General features: G+C 54.2%; 8 protein-coding genes and 1 non-coding gene across 9 annotated transcripts; 2 read left to right on the top strand and 7 right to left on the bottom strand.

Annotated features, from left to right (window-relative positions):
- Nucleotides 1-1,680: 1,680 nt before the first annotated feature.
- On the bottom strand, nucleotides 1,681-2,791 carry ColSpa_12305 (proline-specific permease; the record flags this gene model as incomplete). Its single annotated transcript, XM_049278517.1, has 4 exons — nucleotides 1,681-1,691; nucleotides 1,724-2,154; nucleotides 2,213-2,562; nucleotides 2,645-2,791. The coding sequence occupies 4 exons, from the start codon at nucleotides 2,789-2,791 to the stop codon at nucleotides 1,681-1,683; spliced, it is 939 nt and encodes a 312-aa protein (XP_049134474.1).
- A 303-nt stretch (nucleotides 2,792-3,094) lies between these two features.
- Nucleotides 3,095-3,298, bottom strand: ColSpa_12304 (uncharacterized protein; the record flags this gene model as incomplete). The annotated part of the gene is made up of 1 exon (XM_049278516.1): nucleotides 3,095-3,298. One exon carries the CDS (start codon nucleotides 3,296-3,298, stop codon nucleotides 3,095-3,097), a length of 204 nt encoding a protein of 67 aa, XP_049134473.1.
- A 3,586-nt stretch (nucleotides 3,299-6,884) lies between these two features.
- ColSpa_12303 (aldo-keto reductase YhdN) lies at nucleotides 6,885-8,758 on the top strand (the record flags this gene model as incomplete). Its single annotated transcript, XM_049278515.1, has 5 exons — nucleotides 6,885-7,736; nucleotides 7,784-7,954; nucleotides 8,015-8,158; nucleotides 8,217-8,303; nucleotides 8,360-8,758. The coding sequence occupies 5 exons, from the start codon at nucleotides 6,885-6,887 to the stop codon at nucleotides 8,756-8,758; spliced, it is 1,653 nt and encodes a 550-aa protein (XP_049134472.1).
- Nucleotides 8,759-9,068: 310 nt separating this feature from the next.
- ColSpa_12302 (transcription initiation factor TFIID subunit 12) lies at nucleotides 9,069-10,102 on the bottom strand (the record flags this gene model as incomplete). The annotated part of the gene is made up of 3 exons (XM_049278514.1): nucleotides 9,069-9,440; nucleotides 9,506-9,562; nucleotides 9,758-10,102. 3 exons carry the CDS (start codon nucleotides 10,100-10,102, stop codon nucleotides 9,069-9,071), a joined length of 774 nt encoding a protein of 257 aa, XP_049134471.1.
- Nucleotides 10,103-10,749: 647 nt separating this feature from the next.
- On the top strand, nucleotides 10,750-11,822 carry ColSpa_12301 (GTP cyclohydrolase 1; the record flags this gene model as incomplete). The annotated part of the gene is made up of 3 exons (XM_049278513.1): nucleotides 10,750-11,086; nucleotides 11,151-11,455; nucleotides 11,517-11,822. 3 exons carry the CDS (start codon nucleotides 10,750-10,752, stop codon nucleotides 11,820-11,822), a joined length of 948 nt encoding a protein of 315 aa, XP_049134470.1.
- A 592-nt stretch (nucleotides 11,823-12,414) lies between these two features.
- On the bottom strand, nucleotides 12,415-12,505 carry ColSpa_tRNA_321. The gene is given in 2 exon segments: nucleotides 12,415-12,450; nucleotides 12,467-12,505. It is a non-coding gene; the product is annotated as a tRNA-Tyr (tRNA).
- Nucleotides 12,506-13,050: 545 nt separating this feature from the next.
- Nucleotides 13,051-13,968, bottom strand: ColSpa_12300 (N amino acid transport system protein; the record flags this gene model as incomplete). The annotated part of the gene is made up of 1 exon (XM_049278512.1): nucleotides 13,051-13,968. One exon carries the CDS (start codon nucleotides 13,966-13,968, stop codon nucleotides 13,051-13,053), a length of 918 nt encoding a protein of 305 aa, XP_049134469.1.
- A 74-nt stretch (nucleotides 13,969-14,042) lies between these two features.
- On the bottom strand, nucleotides 14,043-15,098 carry ColSpa_12299 (uncharacterized protein; the record flags this gene model as incomplete). Its single annotated transcript, XM_049278511.1, has 3 exons — nucleotides 14,043-14,397; nucleotides 14,453-14,524; nucleotides 14,575-15,098. The coding sequence occupies 3 exons, from the start codon at nucleotides 15,096-15,098 to the stop codon at nucleotides 14,043-14,045; spliced, it is 951 nt and encodes a 316-aa protein (XP_049134468.1).
- Nucleotides 15,099-16,503: 1,405 nt separating this feature from the next.
- Nucleotides 16,504-18,548, bottom strand: ColSpa_12298 (V-type ATPase assembly factor PKR1; the record flags this gene model as incomplete). The annotated part of the gene is made up of 3 exons (XM_049278510.1): nucleotides 16,504-16,607; nucleotides 16,824-17,868; nucleotides 17,931-18,548. The coding sequence occupies 3 exons, from the start codon at nucleotides 18,546-18,548 to the stop codon at nucleotides 16,504-16,506; spliced, it is 1,767 nt and encodes a 588-aa protein (XP_049134467.1).
- Between the last annotated feature and the right edge of the window lie 6,930 nt (nucleotides 18,549-25,478).

Genomic DNA, 25,478 nt, shown 5'->3' with positions numbered 1-25,478 from the left:
TCCTGGTGCGAGAGAGGGGAACAAATTTGGGCGAGTCTCAGAATCCAGGTGAAACGAGGCACGGCTCAAAGCCACCAAGAGATAGTGAGCGGTCAGCTTATCCGTGATGGCAAACTTCCGACCTTCGGTCGTCTCTGCCGGACAGAAACGCCAGACGAAAAGGATTGGACCGGATTCCGGCGCTGTACGCACGGCTCGCCAAAGTGTTTGTGTGCCTTTTGTTGCTTGTCAACTGTGTCAGTCGAGGAAACTCGCCCTCAGCCCACCCCCTTCGCATCGGGATAGCCAAAAGGGGAATATGTCCCTTCCAACCACGACCTCTTGGGCATTCAGTTCGTTTCTGTTAAATCAAATTCCAGTTGACTTCCTACTTTTGGTCTCACGAGCTGGTTGTTTGAGCTTCATCCATGTCTGAGATGCCGAATTGGTGATCAACTTTGGGCACCGTCGTTTTAATCTAGAGGCTCTGAAATATCTATGTCCCAGGGATTATTAGAATGGTTCCTTTTGGGGGATGGTGTCCAGCGTTTTGTCTAGACGAGGTTGACTGATACACCACGCAGAATCGCGACCAGTTCGGAAAGATGCCGGGTGTCTTGATTCAGGACCGGCTTCTGGATGCCGAGGGTGGCGGAGCTACTGAGCGGCAATCCCGTTGCGCCGCCGATGATGGGCGCCGATTGGGTTACACTGAAAGCGGCACGCATTGATAAAGTTGTGTTCATACTCTAAGCCAGACGTGCATTGCTATATCTGCTGCTCTTCAACACCTGTTACCCATCATGATTGGTCTTTCCACTGTCATCCATAGGCAGAACCTTCCCCGGATATAATACTGAGCAACAGTAACTTCAAATGCCTCCCTCATCAGGAGCATCGGGAAGCGCCATCACCATGAACTCCCGATTCTTGGGTTATGTCGCTGTTTTTTTGTCACAAACAACATAAACTATATTTTCATCGTCAGTTATGTATTAGGTAGTGTACTCATTACAGTTTTGTCAAAGGCTAAAAAGCCACTCCTGATGTCTTGGCGCAACGGAAAGTCATACTGGAGTGGTTACGCTAGGGCTAAACCAGCGATAGGTGCCACGTATATAGACTGTCCAAACTCAGAAACCCTCTGGGGACCTCCCTGAATAAAACTTGTATCTCTCCAAATTTACTCGCCATTAGAGTTCCAGTTGTTATCGAACTAAAAGATTATACTGTGTGAACGACCTTACGGAACAGCTGCTTGAAGCCCTTCTTTGTAGGTCCATATACGTCCTCCTGGGCTTTTTCCTGTCTGATGGAAATAAACTCTGTTTCGAAGTCCATTTCGTTGACGGCGACAGTTTTGGACTTCAACCGTAACTTGAAGAAAATGTACAGCGCTAAATCCCAAGCTCAGTATTGGATCACAACCTTTACTTTCGGGCTCATATACACACCTGCAAAGATGAACACGTTGACATAGCAGGTAAGAAACCCAGAGGCAGTAAAGTTGCCCGTTGTGAAGACATCGAATCCTTAAGTTCGTGACGTCAGTTCCTGCAATCAGACGAGGTTTTGAAGCCAAGGCTAGTGGACCTACCTGAGAAGAACACAATGAGGAACACCATAACTAGGGTAATCCACGATACGCAGGGCTGACCCGGGCTTCGATAGGGAAGGTCTTTAAACTCTACAGTTAGGATACTAGATTTTATCTGTGAATATGTCAAGGAGAACGACAGCTTACCATTTCGAGAGTACCCCTGTGCTTTGAGTCCAGCATAGAATCGAAGATATGTCACTTCTATGACGATCCAACCAATGAGCCCAGCAACAGTCGTAATGTTGACGAACCAGCCAAAGACTACGGAAGTGTTGTTGGCCACATTCAGGTAGACAAGAGGCATCAAGATGCATGTCAATCCAACAGCGTAATGAGGTGTTCCAAACCTATTGCAGCGCTGGAGGATCTTGGGAGCGTGACCATCACAGCTTAGACCATACAGAGTTCGGGAAGCGATGAAGACACAAGCTGAGCCACTGCTGATGGCAGAAGTGCACACCACGGCGTTGATTATCGAAGGTAGCACTGAGACGCCGGAACGTGTAAAGGCAATGACGAATGGGGACTGCTGCGCAGTTCCCGTTGAGATGCTCAGGGATGGGTCGTTTGAAGGCCTGTATTCGAGCACGTCAGCTACGACGTTGCAAAGTCAGGTAAGAGAGCAAGACTGACACGATCATTCCAACAATGAGGATGCTGAGAACGTAAAAGAAGAACACCCGGAAGAACGTCTTCCTGGTTGCGGCAGGAATGATCTTTCTGGGCTCTCGCGTCTCAGAACCGGAAATGGCAACAACTTGGATGTTGCCGTAGCTGAATGCGGCCGAGAGAAGGACCTTCCAGAAGGCAAGAAAGTTACCGGCTGAGCCTGGGACAAGATAGCTGTTGAAAGCCCCAGGATCCTGCCAGTAGCGGAACCCTATGCGCTCACCATTCGGCCCGCCGCCGAGGTCAATAACAAGGCCACCAATGATGAGACCAATGATTGTCATGATTTTGAGGGATGCAAACACGACTTCAGTCTGGTCGGGTTGTAAGCTTCCCAGACATAACCAAAGGCACACTATGCTCAGAGCTAGGACAAGATAGAAAGAGGGCTCGCACTTCACCGTAGAGTCGGACACCGCAAAAATTGATCGTGATGATGAACACCAAGAAAATGGTGATCCAAACGCCTGGGTTGATGGACGCGTTCCAGAATTGGATCAGAGTCGCAGCCGCACTGATCTCGGCGGGAACAGAGATGGACATTGTGTACCCTAGACTAATGTTCAACAACTCTCTTCTACGTAACGGACGAGAAACTGGTCACTTACAAAAGTTCCATCCTGTGGCAGCGCCAAGTGCTGGTTCAACAAACTTCGTCGCATGACGTATAAATCCGCCGGTTGAAGGCATGAAAGAGGTGATCTCGCCTGTGGTGTAGGATACACCCGCAGTGACGAATCCCATTACAATATAAGCCAGCAACGCACCAGCAGGGCCTGCCGTAACAATTGTTGAACCTGAGCTTAGAAACAGTCCAGTTCCCTTGGGCAAGTCTTAGCATGCTTTTCATTTCTGCACACGAAGCTTCCTGCCTGGGTGGGGACGAAGACTCACGATCATTCCTGCAATCGCAATCATGTTGATGTGCCGAGACTCCAGGTCGCGTTTGATTCCCTCATTCCCGACGGGAATAGAGGCACTTTGGCCGGACCTTGAATCCATCTCCGGAGCCGCTCCGACAATGGTCTCGTCTTTCTCCTTCCCCTCCATTGCGATGATTCACTATGAATGGAAGTTTCTGAGATACTAGACGGGGTAGGATGAACTCGTTGCCCACTCAGTTTGTTAGTCTGTTGAATGCATGGCATGGCAATTTGTCGTAGCTAGCGAATGTGGGTGACTGTTGTTAATGAAGGCACTTAGTGATAGCCACTGAGTCGTATCTGATAACGCGTCCGGAGCTGCCATTCAGGGCCTTTGGATAGGGGTGCATATCTGCGCAACTCCGCAACCAATCGGCGTGCGTTGAGAGCCCATGATCGACGTTTAGACACCGGTGCCGGGATCAAGCTTCGGCTTAGAACGCCGACCGATAAGCTTGGATGTGTCCACCCGTGCGGGGATAAAACGGCCTGTCAAACTGGATAAAGCGCTAAAGAGCGTCAACCTCGTGATATCTACCAACAACCACAGCTCCAGCCGCTAATTAAATCAATTCCTTTCGACAGAACCAATAATGACATCCAGCTCGACTCCAGAAGATGCTTTTCAGTTGTACGACCTTCGAGTTGAAGTTGTCTGTCCGCCTGGAAAGAGGATTATGTGCGGGGCCAAGGAGGGTGACTATTTCACCCTCAAGGGCGAAATGCTTTACCTACCGCCAGGCCAAGGTATCAGCATCTACAGTCTGTGTAAGTTGGAAATCTTTGTGTGCTTTTCGCGACGAAGTACTGATAATCTGAACAGCATCGGTATTGCCACTTCTCCCTGCAAAGCAACGTGTCACTTCTAAAAACGACTGGATGTCAACGGACGCGTTGATCGCATGTCCTGATCCGTGTTGCCCTTCTCAGCTGAAGATAATCCGAGAAGGTATAAGAACGTTCCGCCATTCGGAGACAACAGCGGTTCCCCTAAGCTCTGCCGATACATCGTAGTAAAAAGTGCGCGAAACCTCTTGTACATAACTCCGAATGACATTCAAGCGAAAAACACGCCATCTTGAGCATTGAAACCGGCTTCAGCCATCATACCATCCCATGCCTCGTCGTCTGCAAAGTCTAATGTCATTCCAACTTCCATTTGGCTGAATACACGGCCTGAAGTTGATGTGATGTCACTCTCCGCTACGACGTCGCGCGTGGCTGTTCTAGGCCGGCTCGGAGACTCAGGAATATTGGTTTCTCTGTTTGCTGCCTCTTCACTTAGGTCCTTGGAGACTCTAGCCAAAAGGTTGTTGAGAAACCTGGATTGCAGCGCGCAACTTGAGCCTGGCGGTGCAGCTTGCTGAGAGAACACAAGCGCTGTGCCTGAAATTGCGCTATAGATGTCGGGTCTAATATGGCGAGATATCGGGTCTGGCGTGGATAGCAAGATCTGCGGATATCTTATTAGCGAGACTGCACAGGTTTACTAAGATCACGGGGTATGTTGACTTGCCTTGATCAGAAATGCAGCACTGTAGGCAGTCATCACGTGAATAGAGTCTTGTGCAAAGTACAGCCACGACGAATGACGGCATATCAGATGTAGCATCTCTAGGGCACTAGAGTAGCTGACCCAGAGGGCTTCCATGTGGTGCGACATGTTCTGGTCGGATTGTGCCAAGATATCTTGTAATGGCAGGGAGAATAGTTGAAGTCGAAGGTGGGTACCATAAAATTGAATCAGAAAAGGATGGCAAGTATCTGTTTAGTAGGGGAAGATTAAATCGCTGGTTGCGCGGCAACTGAATGCTGCTTACCTTTATCTGCTATACGGAGCCACCTCGACTCCCATTCTTCAATTCTGCCCTTGATAATGGCTAGTAGAGATTCGAGGCTATGCAGTTGCCTTGCACGAACTCTACTTGGCCTTGGACCTAGCAGTCTGAAGACTTCAGAACTCAAAAGGCGCAATGTAACCAATGCACCAAGCAGCCGATCACCAGGAATAGCCATAGGGTCCTTGCACCATGCTTCGATAGACTCGATGAACTCACTTCGCTCGATCATCCAGGGCTTCCCCGTTTGTAGGCTTATACTGCAACGCATTAATAACGGGAGGTCTGGCTATGCCTCCTTGATCCGTCTTACCTTCGATCGTATACAAACAGAATAAACCATGTTCTCTCGATGTTCCTTGCTTGGCGGCTTTGCAGATCCGTCGTGGAGGCTGGACGTTGGAGAGAGTAAGACGCTAGCCGATGCCAACCCAGCTCCATGCCCATCCTTATCACGTAACCCAAGAGCATCCAAGCGCGGGTGTCTTCAGACTCTTTCCAGTATGTCAATATCATGACAGCTTGGGCAGTCTCGACTGACTTGGTACCCTTTCGAAAGTTGCATGTCAGTGTGTCTTCGGCATGGTCCCGGAGCTTCTTGTGAAGGGCTGGATTGAAAGCTTTCGCAGCCGCTGCTAGAACTGCTGTAAGCAGGAATGCAGACTCTTGTCGAACTCTGTTAAAGGTATGTAGTTGTGGATCCAACTGGCTAATATAAGGATTGAGGTTTACCATGAAGCTGTTGCTGGGGTTATTCACAATGCTCCATGAGTTGCAGGCGGCGAGAGGAGTGAAGGGATTCTTACTTTTCAAACAAAGACATAGCGATTGAAAGGTTCACCAAACCAAGCTGGATAGGGTCTTCTGCAGGAATACGAAACTCGTTGGATCGAATCTCTGGACGAGTCGAGTCTGGAGCATTCAAAATGCTTCCGAGAGAAAAGCTCCCGCGAGTCGCTTCGCGGTTGAACAACCCGGCTGGCTGGAGGCTTCCGTTACTCCAGTCAGGGCTTCGTCGTATTGTCGATCCCTGTGCGCCTCCGGTTTCTGTTTCTTCATATTGTCTGGGCCGCACCATAGGAGATGAATTTATTGGAGCCGATGAAGATGCTTTGTTGCGCCTGGTGAAACTTCAGGACTCATCAGCCTACGTTCTCCAGGCTAGGAGGGATTGATGCGAATCCATACGCACTGCGTCCCGGGTTTTCTTCCTCTGCGATGGTCTTGAAAGATACACTTCAGGGATTTGCGAGCACAACGCTCACATGTTGTTTCATTATCACCAGTGATACATTTCAGCTTGACACTCCTGCATTGAAGGCAAGCCTTAACACTAGTTGCCAAAGTCCTTCTATTAGCTTGCACGATATCTCTAGTCTTGCAATCCATTACAACTTACGCCGGTTTAGGGCCTGGTGATAGATCACTGTGTTGCTCCATCATGCGGTAGTGAAGATCCGACCGACGAATAGATCTCACAACTGACGAGAAGTCCGGCCTTCAAATTGACGGTTCAGTAGAAGTGTGGTCTCTGGGGGTTGCATCCTTCTCGGAATTGCCTATCTTGGTCCACTATTTTTGTTACCCCGCTGCTATCATCAGTGGGGCCCTGATAGAGATAAACGGGGTAGAGTCGGCATCTCAAGGGCTTTTGAACGCCGGCTGAATGGATGCCGATGCCGACCAAGACTTGGGATGAATACCGCAAGATGTAGTCATCAATCTCGAACTCGTTTTGCATTTCGCATCCGCGAAGACATTTAGACAAGGGCATAGTTACATGTAGAGAAGTGAGTCGTTGGTCAATCTCAAACCTTGCGATATACTACTGTTGACTCCTTTATCTGTTTTCAGGCTCACAACCAAATCGTCGAAATGGCGCCACACTCCGAGGGCCAGAGCGCCAAAACGGCGCACGTCAATATGATGACGGACACTATTATAACAAATCTCCCCGCCGAGAACCTGCGGGTAGTAATGCGGTCGCTGTTGGCCGCTCACCCAGACATCACCACCACTTTTGAAGCGGAGACGAGAAACTACATTTTGGATGTGGCCCTTCCAGCCGCCCAGTCGCAGCGACCTTCAAAAACCAACATTGCATGGCTGCATAGGACTCAGGAGACAATACGTTGTATGTTGGGTTGCGGGCTCAGTTCTCAGAGCATCCCGCTCATGACAGAGGTGGTCACTCAGGGTGTCAAGCTTCTGCTTGACCCAGACACTACCAAAGAGGATACGCTTAACACGTTGGCCTCAATCGATGGTGACATTGTGCAGATTATGACAGCTGTCGAGAAGACATTGTTGGCGGCTTCGCGAACGTCCCTTATGGATGATGAGCGCACACTTGTGACTAGCCTACACGAAAGCCTCGTGGAATGCAGGGCCATCACAGACGAGAAGGCTCTGGAATATCCATACGGAAGAGCACTCTTCTCAACTTCGATGCTACTAGGACTTCCTCTTCCAAAGTTCGACAATGCAGCAGGACCCCGAACTTTGACGTCGGATGGCCTCAAGGCAGGTCCCATGGAAGCCAAGGAGACCTTTGAGATGAATGGACGCAGGCTTCCTAGAATATTTTCAGGGCTCTGGCAATTGTCTAGCCCATCCTGGGGTTCCGCACCGACGTCCAAGATTATCGCCCAGTTCTCCAAGCATCTTGAAGCAGGCATGTCGGCATTCGATATGGCAGATCACTACGGTGATGCAGAAATCATATTTGTGAGTCGTGAAGTCTGTCGAACCGACGTCGTTACTAACTCGATCAGGGCCGCTTTCGGTCGTCGTACCCTTTCAAGGATGCAATTTTTGCAGCGACCAAATACTGCGTCTTCAACCCGATGAAAGTCACGCGGGTTGCGGTGGAGGCCAATGTTGCAGAACGATGCCGGAGACTGCAGACTGACAAGATTGATCTGCTGCAATTCCACTGGCAGTTTGTGAGCATTCGGCGAAGGCCGACTTGTCCGTGAAGTCGCCAGAAGCTAACATTGTAAAAGTACAACGATCCTCAATACATCGAGGCATTGCGCTTCTTGGAAGAAGACCCAAGAATCACTAACATGGGTCTCTGCAATTTTGATACTGAGCACCTCGAAGTGGCTATAGCTCACGGTATCAAAGTTTACACAAACCAAGTGCAGGTATGACAGAGACTCTTACTTGAACATGCTAGCTGGAGTGCTTACTCGAAATCCCCAGTTCTCCCTGATCGATTCTAGACCAACGGTGAAGATGGGCAAGGTGTGCGAGAAGAACAACGTCAAGCTCTTGACCTACGGAACACTGGTACGCTGCGGCAAAAGCTCTAGTTGATATTGAAGTGCTGACCGATGCTCTTGCAGTGTGGCGGGTTTCTTGCCGAAAAGTGGCTCGGAAAGGGGCAACCCGATCTTTACGATGCAGCCATCACCCCAAGTCAGCGTAAATACTACGCCATGATACGTAGCTGGGGAGGCTGGGAACTATTTCAAGATCTATTGCGGGTGCTCAAGACGGTGGCATCAAAGCACAGCGTCAGCATCTCCAACGTAGCGACGCGTTGGGTCCTGGACTTCCCGTACGTCGGGGCGGTTATTGTCGGGGCTCGAATGGGCATCAGCGAGCACACGGACGAGAACTTGGCCAGTTTAGGGTGGTCGCTGGATGAAGAAGATCGAGAGGCGATCGAGGTAGTATTGAAGAACAGCAGAAGGCTAGACATGTTTGAGGCGATGGGCGATTGTGGCGGAGAGTATCGTTGAGGGCCAACAATGGCGTGGACACGTCCTATAGGCGATTTAACGGCTGCGACTCTCATGGCTCTTTCTTGAAGGCATCTCAGTGCAACGCACAAGTATTCGACGCTAGTTTCTATCGCTTGCATTATTCTGCCATCAACTAGGCTCTTAAGCCATTGTCAAGAGCTTGTCAATGGATTTCAAATTGACGACCATATGCCGTCTGCTGTAAAACTAACTGTTGGGTTAGGATGGGTATCATAAACGCCTCCAAGCCTCCTCGCATTTTTCGCCTGTCCCTGTTCTGCCAATATTAAGCCACGCTGTGCTGTCATCACCTGAAAATCCGCCGTCCGCCAGTTCGGACGGGAAATCTCTCCACTCCACTCTGCTGCTGTTCGTGCCATAGACCCTGAATGCCAACCCAGCCTCCATCTCCAGACATCTTGTAACGTCGCCACGCCTCACGGAGATGATCCGGCCGCAGGGGACCCCTTCTGTCCTCCTTAGCAGCTTGGGTCTGGCTGGCCTCGTCCTTCGGCGGAGGCGTGGGCGCCTCGGACTGTTTCTCGCCTGTGGCCTTGATCCACTCGCCCTGCACGTCTCGAGCTCTCTCAATAAGCTCTCCAATGAAGAGCTTCGATACCGACTTGACGGCAAGAGCGACGTTCGGCGGTACTGACTGCGAGACAGTCGCGTTGACAACCTGTGAAAGCGGTCAGTATGATGCTAAACAAGAATGCTGCGCATCAAGCTGCGAGAGAAACCTACCCTCTTCACCACAGACTCTGTCAATTTGGCTGCGCGCCAGAGTTCGTAGCGGTCGTACTGTTCGGGATCGAAGGATTCGACGAGCATAGCACGTAGTCTGATCTCCTCTTGCTTCTGTTCCTGCGTCCGGACCGTAGAATCCACCAACGCCATGCGCATGTCGTTATCGTCATCGTCATCGTTGGCGCCGTCATCCTGGCCTTCAGCTCCCGCGCCCGTTCCGCTAACTGTCGTAGGTGCGCGCCCGCCCACGAGCGACGGCGTCTGCTCTCTCGTCTCCACATTCGTCTGGTTCTTAGGCTTCCTTCCGCGCTTCTTCTTAGGAGGCGCGCTGACCTGGCTGCCGCTAACGACGCTCAGGTTATCTGCCGATGGTGAACGCGGGAAAGGCGATCCGGCTTCGGGGGGGAAGGAGGTTTGGCGGAGGGGATGGGCGGCGGCTGAGGTGACGGAGAGCGTCGAAGCCTTCCGGCGCTTAGCGGATCCCGCGGGGGCGCCATCCGAGGCACGCTTCTTGTTCGACATCGGGAGTTGTGCAGAGGACGGATATGGTGGTGATAGCGCGGTCGGAGAGTAGGAGTATGGAGGAGAAGCCATCGTGAAGGGTTGGCGATGGTTGTAGAAATCGATCGGGTCGCAGAGTGACGGAAGGCGCCAGGGGGGTCCGCAGTCAGTTTGTCAGTATTGCAAGAAAGAGCGTTCGTTTATTTAAGAAGATTCGAAGGGTAGCCTTGTCGAGGAAGGCGTTGGTTCAGCTGTTGGTGAGGTCGTCGATGGATATTCACGTCGGCATCACTGACGGGAATGGTGAAGTCGCGCCCGCGATTGACGGCTGCAAGGAAAGAACAGCTGACTAAGATATTTCTTGACTAAGCTGCCGTTTATCGGACAAATCACATGACCAGCACTACCGCCAGCGGAACGTGGAACGTGGGCGTTTGAGTGGGTACCACAAGACTTGGACCCTTGCATCGAAACGTACCGGAAAGGTGGGTACCTTACAGAGCTCGCAATTGCGCTATGCAAGTGGTGTGCCGCAACCTGGGGAGCAGAGGTGCTACCGTCCGATAAGATAAGGCCGGCCGTAGCCGAATTTTCTGCTCCGATGTCCCTCCAAAACTATTGAGTCCGGCGGGTCCAGCTCTGGGGTGGTACTTGGGCTCGTCCCTCTGGAGCAATCCCCCTCCAACATCCCTCATCCACAACCGCCATAGGTCCCCGGCACCACAGAAACCGACGACAAAATGACTCGATCCGAGGTTGCAGAGAGAAAGAGCCACAAGAGCCGCAAGCACCAACACAATGGTCACAGCGGTTCAAGCGACCTGAGCGACGCCGAAACCGCGAGCCAGTCGTCCAGTAAGCGGGATTCCAAGAAGCGCAAAGGCGGCGACGATGATGCCAAAGTCAATGGCCATCCCGCCAAAAAGCTGCGCCGCCCAAGCTTGAGCCAGCCGGCGCGCGACCCTCGCGACACAACTACCGCCAAGCCGTCCAAGAAGAAGTCCAAGGCCAAGTCTGAGGGAACAGTGACGAGATCCCCGAGCCCGGTGATTGACTTTGATGGCCTGAGTCGCCCAAGTAAGATCTGACACCATTGCCGACCCCGCGCAGGCAGCTTACTGACTTGCGCCCTTTTCTCAAGGCCTCGGAACTCGCGAGCGACTCGAAGAATCTCCCGAGCAAGCCGCCGTCCGTCTCGACAAACTCAAGGGCGCTGTCCGTACGATTCTCGAGTGCGTCGGCGAAGACCCCGACCGCCCGGGCATTCTCGACACCCCGAGACGCTACGCTGAGGCCATGCTCTTCCTGACCCGCGGCTACCAGCAGAATGTCAAGGACATTGTCAACAACGCCATCTTCCAGGAGGGCCACAACGAGATGGTCATTGTCAAGGACATTGAGATTTTCAGCATGTGCGAGCACCACCTCGTGCCCTTCACCGGCAAGGTGCGTCACTGACCATGACCACGACCAATTGACCCGAGCGATAGCTAACCGAGGTCTGCAGATGCACATTGCCTACATCCCAAAGAACCAGGTCATTGGCCTTTCGAAGCTGCCCCGCATCGCCGAGATGTTCAGCAGGCGTTTCCAGATCCAGGAGCGCCTGACCAAGGAGGTGGCCTACGCCATCATGGAGATCCTCAAGCCGCAGGGCGTGGCTGTCGTCATGGAGTCCAGCCATCTATGCATGGTGATGCGTGGTGTGCAGAAGACGACGGCGAGCACAATCACCAGCTGCGTGCTGGGTGCGTTCGAAAAGAAGGAGAAGACCCGTAATGAATTCCTCAGCTTGGTGGGGTTAAAGACTTAAGGGAGGAATGCAATGCGCACATGGGCAGCCTGAGACGTGACCAGTGAGGCGGCGGTGGTATTCGTGTCATTTTCTTTCTACATACGGCGTTTGGTTTACACGGACATGCATCACGATTTGGAGAGACCATGTTTTCAACACTGGGTCCACAAGCATTGGCGATTTTGGGAGGTAGATTTCATAAGATGGGAGCTCAACGCTCGTTCAGGGTCAAAAGATTTTTCGCAGCGCAGAATACAATACCGACTATGTGTCGCAGGCTGGGTTCGTCGCCAGCCGCCGCGGACAAGCCTGGACTTACCGGCATATCGTGCTGTCATCGTGTGATGGTCTCGTAGCGGTGAGGTCCTCTCCCTGCGTCGTGGCTGCTGCGAAGGAGCGCGCAATGGAGGAGGAGTGAGACAAGGTCATTGACGTTTGACTCACAAATAAGCCGGACTGAAAAGCTTATGCGGGATGAAAACAATCGGAAACCCCACGTCACGGCCCCTAAAAGTAGAGACACATGATCGAACCGGGGGCGGAAATAAAGAGAGGGCAATCGAAAAAACGGTCAGCCACCGTCAATGTCGACAAAACGAGAAAAAAGAACTCTCCCCTTCCAGAATCGAACTAGAGACCTTTCGATGACAAGGGATTAACCATTACAGTCGAACGTGATGAACCAACTACACCAAGGGGAGATACCGGAGCTAAGCTCCGCTTGATGCGATGTCTGGCGGGGCAGAATCCTAGTCCAAGTTGGAAAACCGTGAGAAGCCGAGTGTTCCGATTTGCTGCACGTTGCGTTTGTGATGCTGCGTTCCATCAGTGTCCAATAGTTGTAGCAAAGAAAAGCGTTATCGGGAAACCATGTCGAGCATTTTGTGCGATACGTGGGAGTTCTGTTCAAGGTGATGGGACTCAAGGACAGTCGTACCATTCTGTAAATATGACTGATACTCTCTAACAGTTAAAGATGCTAACTACGAGCGCAATTAATAGAACTAGCCGAACTGCCGTGACGCTTTGATGCTTATTCTTGCGTCATTTTCTGGTCTGCCGCCAGGTATTACGTTTCCCAGACGGCTTACAATAGCGCAACGAACAATGGCGGTAAGAGAACAATGAGAAGGGCAACCAACACAAAGGTGGTGTAGGAGGGAAGCTAAACGCGTGTAGTGCGAGGCCAAACCCGTGTCCAGCACCCGCATGGCAAGCCAACCGTGGTCTCCTCTGATTCATCTACCTACACCGGACTTGCACACCCAAAACTCGTGGCCTGAGACTTGCCGTTGAACGCAGCAATCAACCCCTCAATCGACGAATACATGCCCAGCGCCGTGGTCACCAGCCCGCCCAGCATGTACACGATGTTCCACGTGTTGAAGAAGGGCCGCTTCATGAACCCCCTCCAGTACCGCCGGAAACCGCCGTCGACGTAGGCGTATCGTCCCATCGCCGGGTCGAACGTCTCCTCCTCGGGCACCATCGCGTCCTTCCGGATCCAGAACCCAACCCCCAGCAGCGCCGGCAGGGTATACGTGAAGCTCAGGATGAAGAGCGCGCCGATGAACCCCGATATGAGGGAGAACTGCGGTACTGCGGCGCCGACGATGAACGCGATCGTCCAGTACACCGGGATGAGGCCCGCCCAGAGCATTTTCCCCGCCGCCTCCGTCAGTGCGGGGGCGCCGAAGACGCCCTGCAGCAGCTCGACATAGAGCACCTTCATGCCGATGTTGCCGTACAGACCGGCCGCGATCAGCCCCGTCACCAGCCCAAGGATGTTGGTCGCCGTCTGCCACCAGTACGGCGACAGGCCCTGCATGACGGGGTTGAAGGCGTACTGGCCCTGAAACGAGTACACGTACAGCCCGAAGACGAGGTAGCACGCGTAGATGAAGATCTCGCCACACAGCAGGGCCTTCCAGAAGTCCATCGGGTGCCGCATCTCCGCCATAAAGGCCGCGAAGATGAGGCACCCGCCGTACGAGTAGACGGCCTGGTTGAGCCCGTTCATCGACCCCAGGAACCCGGAGCCGCCTGAGGCCTTGCCGGCCGGCGGCGTACCGGCGAAGGTCATGACGGGCCCGGGGCCGAAGGCGTCGCCGAACGACGCCTGGGTCGCTACAAAGTTGGGTGGCGAGTGCGCCACGACGCCCATGCTGTAGTTTTTTACGCCCAGTCAGCTTTTCCATCCAGTCTGCTCCCCTTAGAACGTCGGGTGGGAAAGACGACTCACCAGATAAACATGATGAGCAAGTTCACCCAGACCGCCAGGTTCGCAATCCACGAGAACCGCTGCAACGTCCTCACCTGTCCCAGCAGGAACCCCGCCGCCATGAAAATGATGAGACACACGACGAAGCAGATGCCCGCGCCGCCGTTGGGGCCCTTGGAGATCTGCGAGATGGACTGCCCGTTGCCGAGGATCAGCACGGAGACGGACAGCAGGAGCTGCAGGCCCTGGGCAACGTTGACGGCGTGCCGCGCGCGGGCCCCGAAGACGCGGAAGTACAGGTCGCCGTAGCCCTTGAGCGGGTACCGGTCCGAGTCGAGGCCGAGGAAGGACTTGTGCAGGATCCAGCCGGAGCTGCACGGGTTAGTGGCCTTTTACCTGAACTACTTTGGGTATGGTGCCGACTTACTATAACGACGTGATGCCGAAGACGGTGTAGAGCGCGATGCCCGGCCCGTAGCCCATTTGTGCAAAGGCCCATCTGCTCCATCAGCTTCAAACTCACTACCGAAAGGATGATGTACTACTTACGGCGTCGAAAACGGACCCAAGACATCCGTCGTGATGAGATAGAATATCGCACCCCAGCTTGCTGTCCTCATCGCCCGGCTCGCCCTCTTCCACTCCGCAGGCGTCACCACACCGCCGTCGCCCTCCCTCGCGGGTTGCAGGGCCTTGTCACTCCCGTCGGCATTCTTCTCTCCCCCGCTCACATCCTCGGGTCCGGCCTCCCCGCTCCCGACTTGGAACCTCTCGTGTTCATCGCCCTTCCTGAACCGGTCCTTGATCACATTCTTCCACGTCACGGGGCCCTGGGCCTGCAAGAACCGCTCGTTGGCCGGCTTCTCCTCAGCGCGCGTGATGCTGGCCCAGTAGAGGTACTCCTCGAACGTGACGTTCGGGTCGTGGAGGTTCGCTGCCGGCTGCGCCATGTCGATGAGGTGTCCGTTCCCGTGGGAGGACGCCTGGCCGAGCTGAAGGTACTGCTCCTGCGTCTGTTTATCGCAGCGGTCGTGGGCGTCCGTGGACGCGGGCGCGATCGGGTGTGCGGGCATGTTTGGCGCGGGCGTCTCAGAGTCGGGACGAGTCCAGGCACAGCAGAGCATTGATGCAATGGATCCGAGGAAACATCAGTCTACTTCGAGGAGGGGAACGCAGGACAGTTTTGTGAGTGTAGGCCAATGGGGTTCTTATGAGTTTGCTTTGATGCGACTGATAACAGCCCATGCCGATATGCCATTTGCTTCCAGAAATCACAGTTGCAGCTACCCACGGACATGCGGCAACTCGAGATCCCTCGTCCCGGCGGCCCAAATGTTTCGACCCCACGACGTGCTTCCACTCCCCTCTCGCTATCTAAATTGTCAAATGGTGGTGTCCAGGAGGTCGTCCCCTCAGCGACCCTGCCTCCCGAAGCTAAGCTTTCTGGATCCCGGGCCAGCTGCAAGTACGGTATGATAAGGGAAACCGGTGTAACCCTCGCCCCTGCATCTCGTGGTATCGAGAGAGCTGATTTGACAACGGAATTCTTCCCGCTTGGCGCTGGGGACACCGTCTGGTCCTCGACTGCTTGCCTCGACTGATCTGTCACTCGACTGTTGGGGAAGGTGGATACAGTCGGTTGGTGCTTTGGAAACCAACTCACGGCGCCAACATACGCAAAGCCAGGGTGCGGGCATTCGCTGATAACTGGTGCTACCGAGTGATGGTCACGATAAGGGACACGGCAACGATCAACTAGATATCGGCAGTTTTCGAACCTGATGACGTTGTCGATATCCGAGCCACCCCGTAGATTGGGGCTATCACACGGTCACTACAGCGCAAAAAGTCCCCCAATTCAGTTCTTCCTGGCCGGTGGAATGGACTCTCCGTCCAGCCGGCTTATCTCCTCCCCTTGAATTGTTTCCTCGCTCAACGAACGATTCGTGCGGTTCCACGAACCAGAAAGTCAATGGCCTAGACCGAAAGGCCTCTGGTGTGGGGGCGACGGAGATCCGGCTCGACGGGACCCACCAGTGTCGGCATCGGTGCCGGATAGAGTCTGCTCTTGTCACCTCGGATCCTCCGCCGGGGACTGGGGCTAAGGAGGGAAAATGGGCGAGGCGGAAATAGGGGCGAGCGAATTTTACCCTTCTGTCGAAATTTCCCTCACTTGATACCTACCTAGTGGTAGTCCCCGGTTATCCTACGTCAGACACGTGAAGAGTAACTCAGAGTTTTGCCCATTTGCCACCTGCTTGAGTAAGTGGAGACGGCCCCTCCCTGCACTACTGTGGCAGTCGACAGAATAGCACGGCCTGGAGTAAGAGGAGCATAGGCGATCGAAAAGCCATCGGTGGTGTGTATAATGATTCCATATGGAAAAGGCCCTGAATCTTTGCGACATGCTATGCCAATAGTGTACATGGGTTTTTACAGTTCAAAGACAGACTTCGTTTATGGCATTACAGTCAAGAATCACTCCTCTTCTTCCTTGACCTCCTCCTTAACCTTCTCTGTCAACTTGGTCGACTTGCTCCTCTTTACCTCTCGCTTCTTAGGCTTCAGCCACTCTTCCATGCCTTCGGGCCAGTAAACCCTGCTTTGAGGTCCACCCATCCCAAAATCATCAGGGGAAATGGCCGTCCCATCGACATCCATGGGCCCAGGCTCTGCTACCTTGTCGTTGTTGTCGTCGTCGTCGTCGTCGTTATCATCGTCATCGTCCTTGGCCTTCCTCTTCGATTTCTTGGGTGACTTCTTATTCTCCTTTTTGGCCTTTCCAGCCTTGTTGGCACGAAGCTCGTCCAATCGTTCATAAGGCACAATGTCGTTGAAGGTATTGTATCCTGGAAGCTTGAAAGCACGCATGAGCTCGAAGACGGCCTGCTCCTTGTCCTTGGCCTCGATCATGAGATCCATGTCGGGGGGGCAAGGAGGCAATGTGCGTACACGCGGAGAGTGCTTTCGTCGGTCACGCGGCGTGGTGGCACCAGGGCAAGATTCACTGTAATGCATCTTTTGTCTGATGCCCTTGCGTGTCCAGGTCGCGCGAATTCGATCGAAGAGTTTTGTGATGTCTTCGGTACCCTCTCGTAACTGGCTCGAGTCAAAGATGATATTGTGGTGATGGAAGTCAAGGACCATAGGAATGTTTAACTCCTCGCATACTGGTAAAAGGTCATGGACAGACCAGGACACGTCGTCATTTTCCAGCACGAGGCGCTGCTTAACGGATGCCGACAACTTGGCATAATTGGTGCGGAACCGGTCCAAGGTGGACGCCTTGTCGCCATATGTGCCCCCCATGTGCAGAACCATGACTGCATCACGGTTTTGCTGCTCGGGAAGGCGGAGCAGCGAAAGCAACTCGTCGTGGTAATCCAGATCGCGGACAGCAGCGGTGAAGACTTCTTTGCGAGGAGATCCCAGCTGTGTAAACTGACCCGGATGTGTAGTCAGTCGATGGCCCAGCTGGGCGGCCACTCTGCCCGCGTCTGCGAGGGTGTCGGCAGCGAAAGGGGCGAGACGGTAGCCATATTCCTCATGACTGGCGAAAGGAAACATTTCGGAGCTGAGGCGCATGAACTTGATACCGTACCTGTCGTTCCATCGAAGCATCTTTGGGATGTCCCTGGCGTTAGCCAGCCCGAGTTCCTGGACGTACTTCTGGCCCCGCTGGATATCGGCAGGCTTTGTCTCGTCGGGACGATTCTTGGTCGAGTGTTCTGGCTGACTTGGATCTGCTAGCGGATGCCGGTGTTGCAAAATGGACGCAATGCGACAAGTCCTCGAACTGAAGACCGGTGGGTTGGCAGCACGGAGGTATGTGTTGAGACAAGCCTAGGAAGAGGCGTTAGTCGATGTTGGACCGAGCATGGTACGGCATCTTTGAAGAAACTCACATAACCCAATCTACCTTTCCATGGCAAAGGCAAGCAGGCACTGTTGATTGGTGGTTCCCTCCCAGCACCTCTTTCGGGGACGTCCTCCCCACGAATCTTGTCATCCTCAACGTCACCCGCCGCAGCTTCACCCTCAGGCCCATTGATCGGTGCGACGTCCAGGTTAGGGGTGCCAGAACGCTCTTCCTCGGCTTTGCGAGCGCGATCCTCAGGATCAGTCCTTCTCGTATCCAAACGGGGTCTGAAGGCACGATCCTCTGGTCGCACAACGTTGTAGGGAGGACTAACGGCGCTTGCTTCGACGGCCAGGCGTGAGGTTCTGTTGGCATTTTGCAAGCGGTTCTCCATCTCGCCGAGTTCTTTCATGGCGCAAAGCACGCCATCCTGAGACGCCTCCATCTTGCTGCGACTGAGCTGGCGGCGCTTTGCGGGTGGCTCTCGTGCGATTTCGGCACGGGTGGGGCGCATGCCGGCGCCGGGTTCGGTCACAGGTTTAACGTCGTTCAGGTTACGGGCGGAGCGGCGCGGAGCAGGTTTGTCAGGAACGGGTTTGGCGGACTTGTTCGTAGTAGGTGGCCCATTAGGAGCAGCAGACTTCTTGCGTTTGGAGGAAGCCATGGCGGCGTAGGACTTAAGTATGGGTGGCTGCGTATGCTCGGCCAAGGATTGGCAGGTGTGGAAAGAACAGGCGAAAGATGAGCTCAGGGGCGGGACGAGTGACGGCACAGAGCTGGCGTTGCGGAACAGTCGTCGAGCGAGACGCAAGCGATTGGTCGCGGCGGAAGAAAAGCTCCTCATGCACACAGGAACCGGGGACGGCGGCGACGGATCAGGTGAGAAGAATGGCCCAGCATGAACGATGAAAGGTGTTTGACAACTTCTAGGATGGCCTACCTATGCCCGGACTAGAGGGTGGGTGGTTTGTCAGGTGGGAACAGCAAGGCAAGAGCAACAAGGAGGGCATCAGATGGAGGCAAGTTACGTACATGGTAACGAACCAAACGCCAGAAGACGGTTACGTACCTCTTCGTGGGTACGAGGGAGACGGATGATGTTCTAATGCGTTGGTTGGAGAATGAGAAGGGCCAGGCCGCAAAGAGGGGCCGGAAGAGAAAGTGAGAAAGTGTGAAGGGAAGCAGAGATGAGAGGTAACGCAGAGAAAGGCAGATTAGGTGCAGTGCGTAGCGTGGAGTATAGGGAATAGGGTAGAGTAGAGTAGAGTGACGCGACGGGAGCTGTGCGGGTGCGACGAACGACGTAGACGAACGAAGGATGGATGAGGTCAACCAATGAGGGCTAGGCCCGAAAGAGAGGGATCAGATCCATCAGAGCGAAGCGCATCGGATCCGGTGAATAGGCACTGACATCGGCTTACCTTGGAGTACTGGTAGCTCAATGTGGAGAAAACGCCTCGACTCGAGGTACATGAGTATCTTGAGCAGTTTGGACAGCACCCCTGCTACGTGCCGCGCCTCGTGGACTCTCACCGTACAGGAGGCGTTGCATGTCAGGATCCGATGCAGTGGGCGAGTGGCATGAGTAGGCAGGTACAGTCACTGAGGTATGGATATGGATGGTCGGTTCTCGAGCGACTTCTGGAGAGAAGAAAGCATCGTGCTTGCCGCCTACAGGCCATGGCAGGCAACAGAGGGCTAGCCTACCTAGCACCTTGATTGGTGTCGGCGGAGCAGAGCGGAAAGAGCTGGAGCTATGCCAGTTGTTGCCCATTCAATGTGAGGAAACAGCGAACATGCAAGAAGCAGCACGGACCAGGGCGGCTGCGTCATTCCCCCGGCAAGCAGATCAACGGGCAGGAGATCCGACGTCACCTTGACTGCTTGCCCGCCACACTTCGCCTGGCGCCATCCACCACCCATCGTGATTAAGGTACCACCATGCCTTGCAATGGCAAAGAAAATACCTAGCCACACATTCTCGACGCGACGATGACAGGGGGAACATTGCGTACCGCACCGCATCCCACAGGAAAGCACTTGCTGCTCGTCGACGGGCCTGGCCATACAAATGCCCGCCTTTTCTTCCTTCTTCCCCCCTCCAATCGCAGATTTACAGATTCACAGCAAAATCGCAGATGGGAAAGTGCAGGCCTCTTGGTGAGGGTGGGCACTTTCCTCACCAAGGCCACTCCACTCACAAACAAAATACCATACCGGACATCGTACACTACCTTGCGAATCGTACTTTCCCCACACACCTCTCAGCCTCATGCTCATGACCTCATTGTACCAAACTTTCCACTGCTGAGGGCAGCGCAACCCCTGCACCTGCCGATTCATTGCACCTCGTCCAAATGCCTACGATTGACTAATCGTGCCTGCCCAGGTACTGTGGTGCTCTGTCTTAACTTTTTCTGGTCGCTCATTTCGAGGCTGCGAGCAAGGAAATAGGAAAATGGATAACCTGGCGACTACAACAACAACAACAACAACAACAACAGCGACACCGACAACGACGCCTCGAAAGCCCATCAAGCGTGGCACGGACGAAACATCGGCGATGCAACCCGGCGGCAGCAGGACGACGGGAGCTAACACAGCCCTCCAGCGCTAGTTGATGCTTCTGTGTTGCCTTGACGTTTGATTGGGTCGCCCGATATCGAACCTCCAGCCTCTGGGCCTGTCTCAGGAACACAAGCTCCGACGTCGAATCATAGTACTCATTCACCTATTTGCCCCTGCCTCAATTACAATGGGCACTGGACCAGCAGCTCACCGAACCCAGCCAGCCTCCGATTCCATATCCGAGGAGCATGACAACGATCCCGCATAGATTAACGATATTGACAGACGAGGCCCCTGTGGTAGGTCCACCCCCTACTCTGCCTCTTCTACTGTACATCACAACGCCTACTGAACTACGGTGCTCGAACGACATGAGTTACAGGGCCCAGAGACGAATTGGAGGTGATACGCAGGTCAAAGTACACCAGGTACCGACGAGTATCCGTGTAAGGCACGTCACATTGCCGCAGTTCTGATCTGACCACCAACAGCAGCCCCTCTCGTCGGAGTTTCTCCCGGTTCGCATGATTGGGCGGTTGCGTCCGTCTTGCGTCGGAAAGTGTAGCTTTTGTCTGCTTATCGGATGAACTCGTTGTCTCCGCGGAGAGCACAGTCTTTGACTGTGAATCGTCGGCTACCTACTACAACCACATCCTTATCGAATGTCGCCCAACTTTTCCGCCACTTTTCGTCGTGCCACCCTGGCTCCGTTCCACCGCCACCGCCGGCAAGCCTGCCCTGCAGATCTCAACCTTTGCCGCGAGGGCTCACCGTGCGCTATACGGGAGTCTTAAGAACATGGACTGAGCAAAACCTCCGGCCGTGACGTGGTCATCTCGATGGCCCAGACCCTGACAATCCCGCCTCGCCTAAAGCCGCGGTGTAATTCGGCAATACATGCTACGATCTTTGCTCTTTGCCGACGATCTTTTCTGACCCACTGCCAGCTTGCCCAATCAAGTCGGCCTTGGCTGTCAGCGGATCAGCCACGGCCCTTGCTTCGCGATGCGTATGTCGGAGCTCAGCAATTCATATCGCTTTCCGTGCCCATTGCGATGTTCCGCCGTTGGTTAGTCGACGTACAAATGCAGGATGGCTCGTGTGTCGCCGCACTCTCTGCTCACCTCACCGTACCGCAGAAACCTCTCCTAACACTACACACACCGCCTATATTTTTTGCCTCTCTCGTTTACGGAGCGCTGCTACCTACTATTGGACCCGTGTCTGTCCTGATGTCGTTCGACTGTCATCCATTGACCTTGACTTCACTTGGGACCGCCAACTAGCGCTTCGGCCGGAAACCAATAGCCAGTATGGCAAAGGAAAACTGCGCACACCCTACGCTACTTATTGTCGGAATCGTGATTGCTCCTCAAATACATATTGATATTGGTACTCTGGTTTTTTAGTTTGAGATGTTGAGATGGAGTAACATTCAAGTAAACAAACACCAGTCAAACAAGAGGTTATTTAGTGAATATCTGGATATCCGCCTTGATAGAATATGCTGACGTCTTTTGTTGGTCACGACGGATTCTTAACTTGTTGATTGGCTGGTTGGAGGTGCGCTTTTGTTACAAGGTTGCCCAACGTGGTAGTTCTCACCAAGAAGCAAGTTGCCGCTTCAAGCTCATCATGATAGCAAGTCTAGCGGATTACGACATCGCTCACTTGGCGTTCCTGCCGGACTTCGCTGCTATTAATATACATGATATACTTCAGCATGCACTTTGCCAGATCCGACTGGGTATCTCTGAGGCCAAAAGGAAAGGGACGGATAATTCAACATGCCGATGTTGCTTCACAAAACCGGCACCGCGTACCGCGTAGCGGCAAGCCTGGCCGGGGTCGGTCTGGCAATCTCGGGCCCGTCATTTTCTTCCTCCGGCCCTGGCCCCAGCCCCGGCCCCGGCAATGCAGATGCCGTCCTGGCTCTCTCCTCCCGCGACTGCCAATAACGATTACGGCAAACGGGGCAATCATAACGTCCAATCAGAAACCACGACGAAAGGCACTTCGCATGGAAAGCGTGCTGACAACCCTTCAGCGTTAGGATATCTTCGTCGGACGGCTTCATGTGCGTCTCGACCTGTGACCTCTCCCACAACCGCGACACAGATTCTCTCCACCACGACGCTGTCGGCTTCGCAGCCCGGCCACCGCTCGCACCTCCGGTTGTGCGTTGACTCGGCGCTGCTCGCCCCCCGCTTTCTTCTAGATCCCCGACAGCCCCGCCGGAGACCTGCGAGGGCATTGCTTGCCTCGGCCCTGCTCCGGCAGCATTAGTGTTACTTGGGACGAACAGTGGTCCGATGCAGATGGGACTAGGTACCGGCACAGAGTCAGTGACAGCAACATATCAATCATGCACCAGACAAAGTGCGTTTGCCCCGCCCGTTGTTTTCGGCTCTAGAGCACGTGCTCCAGCAACCCATTGTCTTTGGCTGTCGCCATCTCCAAACAGTGGACAGCGCGACGAGACGCACTCACCATTCCGGCTCCGCATCGTGTAGGTTGATGCCCGACTCGAGATCCAGCTTCTCGAGACCGGCGCTCGTGCACACCGACACGGTGCTGAGCTTGCGACGAGCGTCCTGAAACTGCGACGCCCTGGGATGGTATTTGCGATGATCTTGCACGCGTGTGTACGTGAGACAGATCCTGCCGAGAAGCGCACACGTCAGCCCCCGTTGCCGTCCATTTGATAGCGGAGTTGGACTGCCTACGGTCTGTAAAGTGGCCCACAGACAAGAAGGACCATGAAGAGCGTAAGTAGGATTATACCGGCTTCGTCCATCCGGCCGGCGGCAACACGGCAGGGGGCATTTCAATGTCCCCGCCTGATCGTCAATTGATGCTTAGAGAAAGTCGTGCCCAGATTATTGCGACTCCTGCGATAAGGGTTGCTGGCGGCAATTTTGCATGCGGTACGGTAGATTGCTGGCTAAGAAACCTGGCGCTTGCGGCCATTTAACGGCTTCAATGAACGGCAGCCAACCTTTGTAGGTTTGATCAGATGACAGCGACGGCTATCCTTGGCCAATGCTACATAGAAAGTGGCAGATTCTACGAAGCTTGTATGGCTCGGTGGCTGGAACTTAGGAAGCAAGATAACGTTGTGGCAGATACGGAGAGTCTGCCATTGACCTATCGAGCCCACCCCGCATTCACTCATTCATTTGCAGCCGACGTATCAATATTGGCGCTCTTCACCGCTGGGCGCCCAGAATCCCATGGAATTCGCTGACGGCCCAACGGTGAAACCCAGCAGCGCTTCTTCGTGCCCAGCTTCCCCGTCCTGTATCAACCCCTCAAACCCGACATACCGGCGATGTTCCCTCTCGTGGGCCAAGACGCTTGGCAGTGAATTCGAGCATCTCAGGTGCTGGTTGGGACGCAGCTCTAGCTGAAGGACGAGAAAAATTGTCTTGTTCTGTGACGTAAACGCTGTGGGTGTTACAAGCCTTGGTATCCTTGGTAAGCGGGGGAAACACCCCTGCCCTACGTCGAGGAGAGACGAGGGGAGTCTGGACTTCTGGGCAAATGGCACAGATACACAGACGCACAGACAAGACGAAACATATCAAAGAAAAACGAAGTAATGGGGGGGTCCAACCAAAGAGACTTATCAGTGGATGGGCGGGGGAATGTTGGGGTGACGGGGGGGAGGGGCTCTTCTCGCCAGCGAGTGCCCCTCCATCCCCCCACCTTCTGCCACTCAGTCAGGCAATCAGTTTGGTGAAAAATATCGACGAACGCTGTCAAGGGTACCCCCGGAGCTTGGGAGAAATCTAAAATCACCGGGTCCAACAAGACCGGCAGCGTAAAAGGGCCGACGGCGGCGCTGGAGGAGGAGAGGAAAGTGGACTCTAGAGGAGCGGCGCCGGTGCCCAGCAGAACGGCCAAGACTCGCCAAGTTGCCCGTCATTCCTTGGCTGGCATACCGACCTACCAGAGGCTCAATCATCTTCGCCCGCAGTCCACCTCTCATGCCCACCTCGGGGCGGCCAAGACGTCCGCTGTCCAATACGATGGACCGTCGTTACTCGCGACACCGGATAGAGCAAAGGCTGGCATGCTCGTCGAAATTGGCAGAAGCAAACCCCCTCCTCCGAGTATCCCGCAAACATGCGCAAACGTGATACGCGGACAGGCGTCGCTGCAGCTGGTTAGGGTCGGGTTACCCACTGTCTTGCGCCTTCTGTCCAGAGACATGTCGTCCTATCTGAGGGGCTTGCGATATCGTTCGACACATCCCAATGAGTCCTCCAGAACCGCAGTCCGACTCTATCTACCCTCCTCCCTTTCCGCCCAGCGCCTGGGCGTCTCACTCGGGGTGGCTGTGTTTCTCGGCAGACCCGTTGTCCCCCCCGCCCATATCGCGCCCGGGACGTCGTGAGTCGGGCATACCGGGGCAGGATCCCGGTTCCAGTTCGTCCTCTCCACGGTCCTCGCAGGCGGCAATTTGACCGAATTCTGGGCAGGCGTTGTCGTGTGCGGGGGCGGGCAGAAGCAAGCCAGGACGGTAAGAGGACGAGAGAGGGCAGCGACGGCAGGACTGGTGCTGTGCAGCGCAGAGATGGTGTGACCAGAGAGGGTTGGTTCGAGTTGAAGGATAGCCGGAGCCCACCGAAATGATTCGATCGCGGGTTTCAACGGACAAGACGTTGGGCGAACGGTCGATGGTTTCGGTGTCTTCCTTTTCGACCTTGCATGGTGCCGACGTACAGACGGCGCCGAAGGCCATCCACAGCGTCCCCCGTTCATCTTCTAGGGCCGGGACAAAACACGGCGCTTTATACTTGTGTAGTGCTACCAGAGGCCTCCTGTGTGCAACATGGTGCGCGCGCGCGCGTCGTATGGTGCGTACGTCACTTGCTCACGGGCGTCACTGACAACGGGGACTGTACCTTCGCATGCCATGGCCCTGTTCTGAGAGTCGACCCAGCCGAGGCGGCAGGATGAACAAGTCGGGCACCACGCAGACGAGGGGCAGAGAGCAGGGGGAGGAAGCTGGAGGAGGGGA

Source organism: Colletotrichum spaethianum, assembly GCF_022836535.1.
Source record: "Colletotrichum spaethianum MAFF 239500 DNA, contig61, whole genome shotgun sequence".
NCBI classification, from domain to species: domain Eukaryota; kingdom Fungi; phylum Ascomycota; class Sordariomycetes; order Glomerellales; family Glomerellaceae; genus Colletotrichum; species Colletotrichum spaethianum.
Note: the sequence above shows the minus strand (reverse complement) of the source record. Positions and strands in the feature narration are given on the sequence as shown.